Consider the following 12,007-nt stretch of genomic DNA (forward strand, 5'->3'; position numbering starts at 1 on the left):
TGGTTGCTTCTAGACCCACCTCCATGGGAATGAACTGACTGCAGAATGGCATAACGTTGAGCTCTGGGTCAATGGACATGTACTGGTCCAGCACTTCTGGCAGGGCCACTCCTTTTTTCCTCCATGACTTGAACTTGAACACCTTGACGCCATCAGATGCTGCTATTGTTGCTGTGGAAAATAAATTCATTACAGTTGGTTTCATTCAATGTATCCACTTGTAAACGTAAATATGGCACATGTGCACTGCAAGTTCATGATTGAGCGAAAATCAACTACAATATATTTTTTTAGATAACATATTTGAATGTTTATGTATACAAAAATAGATCATACCTTATATGAAAAGCCGATGTGAATCGATAACATACCATGCAAGTACACAAAAGACAAGCTTGTACCAAATAGCATAGCCAGATCATCCTCAAACAAACATTGGCCTTTTCAATACCTATAATATGTCATTTCAAGTGCACCTATCCCTCATATGTTGTGCCTAATTGGGACTGCAAAACCCCAGTGATATAGAAAATCGTGCTACCTACAAAACAGAATTACAGTAAATCCTCAGTTTTACAGATTAACCCTTCGAGTACAGGTGGTGATACATTTCTCTGGATGCTGTGCACGGGGAAAATTTAGACATTTAAAAGAGGTGGAAATGGTGTCTTTCTTCTTTGCAATAATTGTTTATTCATCTAATATATATGGTGGTGTAATAAAAGTTCTCTCCTAATAATAATAAAAAAGTTATGACTGCCGAAAACATTGCGCATTTTCTCGTGGCCGTGATGCGTCACAAGGAAGCACCCCACTCGCTCTCACTATCTCTCTCTCTCTCTCTCTCTCTCTCTCTCTCTCTCTCTCTCTCTACTTGCCCCTCCCTCCTCTGTCAATGTCACAACCATAGCAGTCATCAGAGTCACTGTCACTTTGATTCGCCCGCGCTCTGCTTCTGCCCGGAGCAGAGGAACTGCTTGAAGTATCACGAGACATGACAGATGTATTCCCAACAAAAGTGGAAAATGATCTGTGGCTTTCGGTAGGCTGTGCGTTGGAGACAAATGAGTGTGACGGATGCCCGATGCCTCCACCATTCTTCTGAGTCAAGAACTGGCAGTATATTTGAAACGTAGGGAGCGTAGAGTGTGATGATTATATATATGATCCCCGTACAGGGAGGGTGTGTGGTAGAGCACTTATATATATATATATATATATATATATATATATATATATATATATATATATATATATATATATATATATATATATATATATATATATATATATATGATCGCCGTAATGTAAGGGTTAATTGGGGGGAACTTAGTCTGTTAATGATGAAAGTCCATTTGTAGAGGTGGAAATTTAAAAATACCTGTGTATAATTAAACTGACAAACCTAATAATCATAACTTTATAGTTTTTATTATGTATGTTGTCTGCACATTGTCTATATAGTGATATGTAACTTGGATGCAATTACATAAAAAAAACAAAAATACGGTACCCTCCCTAGTTTTGCGCTAGCTGAGTTTCACAAACCTCGAGTTTCGCGCTGAAGATGGGTTTACACGTAGCTGACTTGGCGTCCGGCACCGTTGCCAGATTGTTGTACTCAGACCATAGTATTTACCAGTTTCTGACGCCTAACTATTGCCAAGAAACATCAGGAACTAACTATTTTAACGATAATTTTAAGTGACTCTCCTTACTGGGGTCCACGAGACAGTTCTTGGGTCAGAAGTCAGTAAATATAAGAGGCTGAGTATGACAATCCGGCAACTTTGGTGTCCGGTTCGGTCTTGTTCCATCCCGACCAGTGAAGACAAGACAAAACGTGTGGCATCGTGGCCATGGTCAGCGGTAAGCGTGGGTGGGCGCAAGGGGTTGCCACTGAATGGAGGGAAGCGGGAAGCAAGCCGACTTTTTTTAGCATGTTAAAAAATTCATGGCCAGTCAGGAGTGGATGGGATGGTTGGAAGAAACTAGCATAGAACGGGATAACAATGCCGTCAGGCGGGGTCAGATGCCGCCAGGCAGGGGTGAGCCTCTGACTGGTAACGTCTAGCCAGTCACTGCCGGGTGGCTTAAAACTACCCATATGCTGTCCTGAAGACCACCCATCAACCCAGACTCTAGAGGAAACCGTCCAAGTGAATCAAGAATGAGTTCCGGGGGACAGCATGAGCCAAGAGAAGATGGCGCCACTATAAACACCTGCCTGCGCCATGACGGGTTGGGGCCGAACACCATCCAGCCCCCTCAAGCAAGCCTATCGGCGCTATCGGCGTACACATAAAAAAAAAAAAAGGAAAGAAAGAAAGAAAAGAAAAGCGGCATCATGCAGGATGGAAACTGCAACGCTACATCATACGTGGCAACGCAGCCAAGCAGCGTCATGTCGGTGTCCAACCAACTAGCTAGCGCTTAGTCGTCCTCAGTTGCCTCACAAAAAGAAACGGCCATCAAGTCTGGCTGCCCAACAACTGCCAGAACCCAGGAAGTTGGAAAGTTTGGTTTAGTTGGCGCAACATCTGTGGTCATATGCCGGAGAGAGACAGAAGGGAAAAGTTGGAAAGTTTTGTTTAGTCGGCGCAACATCATATGTGGTCATATGCCGGAGAGAGACAGAAGGAAAAGGAATTCATTATAGGAGAAGGAAACAGATCCCAGGAGATGGGACACAACCCCTGATTAATACCTGGTACTCATTCACTGCTGGGTGGACAGGGGCGTACGGTATCGGAAAAGCCACCCAAATTTTTCCACTCCGCCCGGGAATTGAACCCGGGCTCTCGGTTGTGAGCCTAGTGTGCTAACCACTGCACCACGAAGCCCCCGTCCAGCACCCAGGAAAATGTGCAGGAGGCGCCATCAAGTGCCTCGAGCGACCCTCCACCTACTGCAGGAGATGACAATGAGGTGACGCTGGACCTCAATCACATCTTATTGTCATCGTGGGGTGGTGGCGGTCCATCCCCATCCATGATACGCCTGACAGGGTTCCACCTGGGTCCTGCCGTCACTTGGCCCCGTCAAGTGGGACTGTTTGTGCAACATATTTGGCGGCCAACCACAGGCAGACTCCCGTCTAACCACGCCTGACTCCAACTTCAGTCGGGGGCGAGTCGTGGGTCCAGTGCCGTGGAGACACGTTCAGGCCAAAGACGGCATGTGATGGGGTGTTGTTGGCTATGACTGATCCCATCCTCAAAATATTCTAGGCTGGGATGAAATGGGACCGATCAGGACGTCTAAGTCATGGGTAGTTAGTGTGACGGCCCCGCGTTCAGGAGCTCCAGGAGGGACGCGGGTTCGAATCCTGGCCGCCACACAGCTGAGGTTTTTCAGTCACCGTCAAGTGGCCTAAGACCCACATGCTGCCCTGAAGACCACCCATCAACCCAGGCCTCTAGACAACCTCTCCAAAGAGAGGCTCAAAGATGAGTTCCAGGGGGCAGCATGAGCCAACACAAGATGGCGCCACTATAAACACATGCCTGCGCCAGAACGGGTTGGGCCGACCATCAGGCCCCACTGGGAAGAAGCCTTGGGGCGACCATCAGGCCCCACCAGGAAGAAGCCTACCGGCGCAATAGGCCGCGACATAAAAAAAAAGTGTGAACCCAGCCTTAGTCCTAAATTCTTATCATCCCAACTTTCTCACATTATTGCCCCAAGTTTTACACTGCACGAGTCACGTCTATCTACCGTTGGCATCACACGTGCTACTTTAGGACCAATTTCACAGTCACTGTCTTTTGTTTTGATCGTTACAAATGAGTGGGGGTCACGGCCACCAACAAGAAATCCAATTTCACAGTCGTCTTTCACAGCGTTGTTTGTCTCAATTACTACCAGAGATCTGGTCAACAGTGGGGCTCCCTGATAGAGTTTATCAATACATTTATTAGCAAATAACAAATAACACAAATTCAAATTCTTGTTCTCAAGTAGTTATATTATATCTTTAACCCGTACAGTACCAGTCGATTTAAATATTTTTGGTTTGCCCAGTACCGGCCTTTTTTTTTGGGGGGGGGGCTTGAAAATGTTCCATGTGATGGGAAACGTGTAAAAAATAAAAAATAAACACATGTCATAGACCTACTTTTCACAGGAGAACTCAATGAAGTGTTACCACGGTGTGGCTGGAAATGGACATTGTACGTGATCAATGGTTTATGGAGGATTTGATAAGTGACAGAGGCCAGGTAGAGCCATTTTTGTTGCACACAGGTGTAGAATACTCCAGAGAGCACCATTTCATGGGGTATAAGTGTTGGATTTTCAGAATTTTCAGGACAGTAGAATCTCGTGTTACAAAGGCGGCTCAATATAGCCTATATCCTCATCTGGCACATAATCCTTGTCCGAACCAGAGTCTGAGAGTGCTCCCACGTCTTCTTCAGATGAGGAAACCTCAAACTCACTGTCTATCGCCATATGGCAAAAGGAATGGACTGCGGCGACATTGTTTACACCTGGTCTTCATCTTGATCTTGATGTCACAGGTCGCTTGTGATTCCTCCCAAGCTTGAATAATGTTGCCAATGCTGCAAACGCACTCATGCAGTGTTGCCATTGTCTGCAGCAGTCTCTGAAGCAAAAATAAACCCGCTACATCGACTGTAACAGTGTTTAGCAAGCCCGACGTGTATACGCGTCGCTAGTATTTCCAGCAAGCAAAGTTGCTAACGCGTATATGCATCACTAGTACGGTACAGGTTAAGGAAAGTTCCAATGAGAGAACAAGGCATCAGAGATGTATAGACAGAAAGGCCATGGACTGCACCACCACTGCACAAATTGGCACAATGCAACTCCATTGGCGGAGGACCAACTGTAAATCTTTACAGTGTGAGGTAAATTATCCATTGTATTATCACAAATGCTTGTTAAAATCATTATTTGAATTTGCTAGTTTGGTTTAACCCGGTAGCAGCGACGGGCCAAATTTGTGGCTTTACCGTGTAGCAGCGACGGGCCAAATTTGTGGCTTTACCATGTAGCAGCGACGGGCCAAATTTGTGGCTTTACCATGTAGCAGCGACGGACCAAATTTGTGGCTTTACCATGTAGCAGCGACGGACCAAATTTGTGGCTTTACTGTGTAGCAGCGACGGACCAAATTTGTGGCTTTACTGTGTAGCAGCGACGGACCAAATTTGTGGCTTTACTGTGTAGCAGCGACGGACCAAATTTGTGGCTTTACTGTGTAGCAGCGACGGACCAAATTTGTGGCTTTACCGTGTAGCAGCGACGGACCAAATTTGTGCCATGATATAAACCCCCCAAAATTTATGATACGTAAACTGATCACAAATGCTTTGATAGTTATTATGAAATGGTTTGTGTGAGGGGTGATTTTTTTCTCATTTTTCTCGCTCAGAGGAACAATTAAGAAACATGATCCCCGCTGCTACCGGATTAATGAACATAAATAGCAACTCATGTCTGTTGGATATTGTGCCTCCTTTGTACCTATGGTGTGTTCAAGAGCTTGAAGGCAATTTTTTTAGGTTTATTTCATATAATAATAAAATGAACTTACCAAGAGGGTCCTCTCGATTGCCTTGATCGGGAATGGTAAACACCCCGACAACCTTGTGTCCATCTTTCACTAGTTGCTTGTACACTTCCCCAGCAAAGGTTGACTGTCCAATGATGGCCACACGCATCCTTTCCAGTAAACTCTGAATAAAAAGAAAAATATTAATGACAGAATGAGAGGGCCATGCAGAATTTAAAGACCCCTATTTTAGGACTTGCAAGAAGTTGGAAAGTTTCGTTTAGTCGGCGCAACATCTGTGGTCATATGCCGGAGAGAGACAGAAGGGGAAGGAATTATAGGAGGAGGGAACAGATCCCAGGAGACGGGACACAACCCCCGATTATTACCTGGTACCCATTCACTGCCGGGTGGACAGGGGCTAAAGTATCGGAAAAGCCACCCAAATTTTTCCACTCCGCCCAGGAATCGAACCTGGGCTCTCTCAGTTGTGAGCTGAGTGTGCTAATCACTGCACCACGAAGCCCCCACAGCACTTGCAAGACAGAACGTTTAATTATGGTCATTATTAATTGTGGAGTAATTCCATAGAATTCTGTCCCTTTCACATATCACAGTAAAACCTCCAAATCAGCACAATTGAGGTGGAAGCCTTGATGACGGCCAAATTTCTGAGTTATTAGCGAGTCTCCTCCCACCATAACAAACTAAAGGGAAAGCTGCACTGAAATTATGGTAACTTTTGAAAATGGACAAAAATGAGTTTAGTTTTTTCTAAAATGTGATGATGGCAACAGTCTCTCAAAGTTTCATGTTTAACCCCTTCAACACGAGGACGCATATACTGCGTCTTTGCGTGCCCCATACTATACCCAAGGAAGCACATACTGCGTCCTGGTGCACTTTAGCCAATATATGAGTTATTTTATCAATTAATTTATGTTTCTTTATGTGCACCATTTAATTCTGCATGTTTTCATATACAATACATGGTGATTATGTTGAGTTTATGGCTGAAAACTTGTTATATTCAATAGCAACATTTGAAATTTGGCACGCGCGGTGATCTCGGATACGGTGCGGGGTGCTGTTTTGGTCCAGACGTAGTGAAGAGGTTAACCCACTAGCAGCAACGGGCCAAATTTGTGGCTTTACCGTGTAGCAGCGACGGGCCAAATTTGTGCCATGATATAAACCCCAAAAAATAGATGATACATAAACTGATCACAAATGCTTTGATATATATTATGAAATGGTTTGTGTGAGTGATGATTTTTTTCTCATTTTTCTCGCTTAGAGGGACCATTAAGAAACATGATCCCCGCTGCTACCGGGTTAAATTAGTTTTCTAAATAGCTTTTTATTAACTAAATAGATTAAAATATGGTGAGTATAGGCAACAATATACAGATGATACTTTTGTATAGGCCACTAAACTGGTCACTGATTTTTTTCCGGTTGTGGAATGAAACAATCGTTGTCCGGATGTTTCTAGCACACTTTCCCACCTGACTGTATGGTCGGCATTCTTAGCCATCACCGACTCACACATCAGGGGTGCTTTTGAGAGAGCGACTGGGGCCGCCCCGGGCGCCCAGACCACACAGACCCCTCTATCAAACGCTTTAGTGCGCCTCTCAGTTAAGCCTCATCATTGCTATGGTAACGGCGTCTCACTGGCAGTAAAATGGCGTCCGCTGATCTTCCTGAGGACGTTTACTAGCTGTTCTGGCAGCACAATAGCGTCCGTTGATCTTCCTAAACTCGGGCTGCGGCATCACGCGTTTGAGAGAACCTGGGGCGGTCCGAGTCGCTCTCAAACGCACCACAGGGGACACCACGAACCGCATCATAGATGGTTTTACCCGCATGATCTGAACATACGCTTCTGAAACCATACCGTGTCACAGGAAACCGCGCCTTACGAATTTGCGTCATACGCGACTCGACTGTGTGTGTGTGTGTGTGTATATATATATATATATATATATATATATATATATATATATATATATATATATATATATATATATATATATATATATATATATATATATATATATATATATATATATATATATATATATATATATATATATATATATATATATATATATATATATATATATATATATATATATATATATATATATATATATATATATATATATATATATATATATATATATATATATATATATAAATTTATTGCTTTCTCTAACTCTTCCTGTGACTTTTGGCATCTAGCCAAAAACATCTCCTCCAACTTCACTTCTTCATCTTTCCCTCCACTCCTCAGTCCTGACGGCAACACTGCCGTCTCATCTATCTCTAAGGCTGAACTCTTCTCTCAAACTTTTTCTAAAACTCCACTTTGGACGATTCTGGGCATATTCCTCCTACTCATCCCCCCTCTGACTCTTTCATGCCTGTTATAAAGATTCTTCAAAATGATGTTTTCTATGCCCTCTCTGGCCTCAATCCTCAGAAGGCTTATGGACCTGATGGAGTGCCTCCTATTATCCTTAAAAACTGTGCCTCCGTGCTGTCACCCTGCCTGGTCAAACTCTTTCGCCTCTGCCTGTCAACATCTACCTTTCCTTCTTGCTGGAAGTATGCCTTCATACAGCCTGTACCTAAGAAGGGTGACCGCTCCAATCCCTCAAACTACCTTCCTATAGCTTTACTTTCTTGTCTATCTAAAGCTTTTGAATCAATCCTTAACCAGAAGATTCAAAAGCACCTTTCCACTTCTGACCTTCTATCTGATCGCCAGTATGGGTTCCGCAAGGGGCATTCTACTGGTGATCTCCTAGCCTTCTTAACTGACTCTTGGTCATCCTCTCTTAGCCGTTTCGGTGAAACCTTTGCTATTGCGCTGGACATATCAAAAGCTTTTGATAGGGTCTGGCACAAATCTTTGCTTTCCAAACTACCCTCCTACGGTTTCTATCCTTCTCTCTGTACCTTTATCTCCAGTTTCCTTTCTGACCGTTCTATTTCTGCTGTGGTAGATGATCACTGCTCTTCCCCTAAACCTATTAACAGTGGTGTCCCACAGGGTTCTGTCCTATCTTCCACTCTCTTTCTGTTGTTCATTGATGATCTTTCCAAAACGAACTGTCCTATCCATTCCTACGCCGATGATTCCACTCTGCATTACTCAACTTCTTTTAATAGAAGACCCACCCTACAGGAACTTAACGACTCAAGGCTGGAGGCTGCAGAACACTTAGCCTCAGACCTTAATATTATTTCCGATTGGGGCAAGAGGAACCTGGTGTCCTTCAACGCCTCAAAAACACAGTTTCTCCACCTATCCACTCGACACAATCTTCCAAACAACTATCCCCTATTCTTTGACAACACCCAACTATCACCTTCCTCAACACTAAACATCCTCAGTCTATCCTTAACTCAAAATCTCAACTGGAAACTTCATATCTCATCTCTTACTAAATCAGCTTCCTCGAGGCTGGGCGCTCTGTACCGTCTCCGCCAGTTCTTCTCCCCCGCACAGTTGCTGTCCATTTACAGGGGCCTTGTCCACCCTCGTATGGAGTATGCATCTCATGTGTGGGGGGGGGTCCACTCACACAGCTCTCCTTGACAGAGTGGAATCAAAGGCTCTTCGTCTCATCAGCTCTCCTCCTCATACTGATAGTCTTCTACCTCTCAAATTCCACCGCCATGTTGCCTCTCTTTCTATCTTCTATCGATATTTTCATGCTGACTGCTCTTCTGAACTTGCTAACTGCATGCCTCCCCCCCTCCCGCGGCCCCGCTGCACTCGACTTTCTACTCATGCTCATCCCTATACTGTCCAAACCCCTTATGCAAGAGTTAACCAGCATCTTCACTCTTTCATCCCTCACGCTGGTAAACTCTGGAACAATCTTCCTTCATCTGTGTTTCCTCCTGCCTATGACTTGAACTCTTTCAAGAGGAGGGTATCAGGACACCTCTCCTCCCGAAATTGACCTCTGATTTTGAACACTTCTTTAACCTCTGTTCTGGAGCAGTAAGTAACGGGCCTTTTTTTATTTTTTTCATTATGCCCCTGAACTGTCTCCGTAACTGTAAAATATATATATATATATATATATATATATATATATATATATATATATATATATATATATATATATATATATATATACACACACACACACACACACACACACACACACACACACAGGTAACTCGATTTACGCAAGTTTGGTTTACGCGTTTTTTAAATAACACGGAGTCCATAATCCAAATAAATGTTTAATTTACATTTTTTTTCACTTATACGCGATATTTTATGGAGTGGTCACCAGATGTCTCACGCAATTAGACCGCGGCCACACAGCTGAGCTCAGTTCTTCCCGCGCGCCACTTGAACAACAATACAGTACCCACGCTGCCACGCTACTCAACAATAGGGGTGGGCAAGTACTGGTACCAGTACCGGTACTAATGGTACCAGCTATACGGTACGGTACCGGTACCAGACTGCTAGGTGCTGGTACCAATACTGTCCAGTCGCTCATGGTGTTCCTCATTTCTTCCTCAGACGAGTGAGGCTGAGACTGAGTGCCTGAGTGGATATCTCGGTGATATGGATATTCTCTCTCTCTCTCTCTCTCTCTCTCTCTTAATTAAATGAAGTGAATATTTATGTTTCGATAAAAACCTACCTCTTGTTTGATTTACATTGTTTTTAATTTATGCGACCTATCAAGGACGCAATACTCGCGTAAATCGAGAGTTACCTGTACCCACACTCGTACTCACAACCGTTTTCCATTCACAAGAACAACCAACAACTCGCTCCCGGTTGGGCATACGGGCAACCGCAGTTGTCCATAGCCCCAATGGATGGACACCACCTTTTAAGGCACCATGCATGGCACCGATGGTAGGTAGACGTGACCCGTACACGTCAAAGCAACACGAAACTCATGGCGGTAATGCGTGAAAGTCGTGATGGTAAGAATTTAGTACTAAGCGCTAAACTCAAGGATCGCGAAACTCGGATAGCGCGAAACTTGAGAGGGTACTGTATGTATATATATATATATATATATATATATATATATATATATATATATATATATATATATATATATATATATATATATATATGAGAGAGAGAGAGATACACACCTGTATATACACCTTTTGGGGGTTTCCACACCCCTCAACCCTAAAAATTCTACTGCTTCTGGTTGGTGATTATTATACAGTTGTACCAAAGTTTGTGAGAGATTTGTAAGAAAATACTGAAAATCTGAGGCCCTATCTCTAAGTAATCACCAATAATTAAAACAATAAAAAATAAGGTATTTTTTTAGTGTTTGCCCATACTCACCCCTCGCAACCAAAATTGGCAAGGGGGCCATTGAGACTGCGGGGAATGCGGTGGTAAACATGAAATGCGTCGCAAATGCATAGTTTTTGACATAGACTTCACAATCTCTTGACGGGAAACGGGGCGCGGGGCCGATTCGCAGGGGGCCGATTTTCAAAAATTTAAAATTTAAATATTTTCAAAACCAAAGCAGCTAGCGACCTGAAACTAACACAGGCACCTCCCTTAGGCATATATGAGTCTCCATGAGCAGCGGTATCAAAAAATTCAAAGTCGTTCCCTAATAAAATCCCGATTAATTGTTTTTTATATAAGTATAACAAAACTTAAAAAGGCTATAAAATCCTCAGATTTTACGCTAGATGCACAAACATCACCAAATGCAGAGATAATCACTTATATTTTCAGAATCAATAGCAATATTTAGCATATCTTATAAGTTTTTGCCCGAAATAGCTACTTATTTTTTTTTATTTAGTGCAATTTTTTACGTAAAGTTTTAACATCTAATAAATCACTTAATTTTCACATTAGAAACTTAATACTTGAGGAAAGCATGCAGAAACATCTTAAATTTACTCAACAAAAGCAAAATATTCATTTTTCTATATACAATCACAACTTATTTTGGTTGAATTCCGATGTCACTATTGCCGCAGCACGTCTTGCCGGCTATCTGGCCCTCGTCCCTGAACAATCACTTTAGCCTTTTGGCCTATGACTTGTGGGCCCTGGTCAGTTTCCTGGACTTGTACACGTCCCTGTTCCTCGCCGTCTCCTTCCTGCCCTCCTTGATACTGCTCCTCTTCCTGCCGGTCGGCTGCTTCAAGGCCTTGTTCTTCCTCGCTTCTGAGGTCACGTCCTTGGAGAAATTAGCACCGAAACAGTTGAAGAGGGACCTGCTGATGTGCGGCAAGATGGTGTTGGCCAGGTTGTGCCCCTCCTGGCACCTGTACCCCTGCAAGGTCGGGTCTGAGGCCGCCAGGAACTCCAGGAGGTGCCTGAACCCGTCCCTGTGGCGCATGGCAAGGGAGAGGAACCTCAACCTGCGCTCCTTCTTGTCCTCCCTGCACATCAGGGAGTCCCACAGCGACATCCCGAAGGACGCCATGTGGGCCATTGGGAGATATGGT

General features: G+C 43.6%; 1 protein-coding gene across 1 annotated transcript in view; it reads right to left on the bottom strand.

Moving 5' to 3' along the window:
* Nucleotides 1-12,007, bottom strand: part of LOC126987494 (cytosolic 10-formyltetrahydrofolate dehydrogenase-like) — a gene marked incomplete at its 3' end in the record, with an annotated part of 58,739 nt that overhangs the window by 40,207 nt on the left and 6,525 nt on the right. The window contains 2 exon segments of the mRNA XM_050844458.1: nucleotides 20-171; nucleotides 5,561-5,702. Coding sequence (XP_050700415.1) covers nucleotides 20-171; nucleotides 5,561-5,702 — 294 coding nt within the window.

This window comes from Eriocheir sinensis, chromosome 65 (genome assembly GCF_024679095.1).
Source record: "Eriocheir sinensis breed Jianghai 21 chromosome 65, ASM2467909v1, whole genome shotgun sequence".
NCBI classification, from domain to species: domain Eukaryota; kingdom Metazoa; phylum Arthropoda; class Malacostraca; order Decapoda; family Varunidae; genus Eriocheir; species Eriocheir sinensis.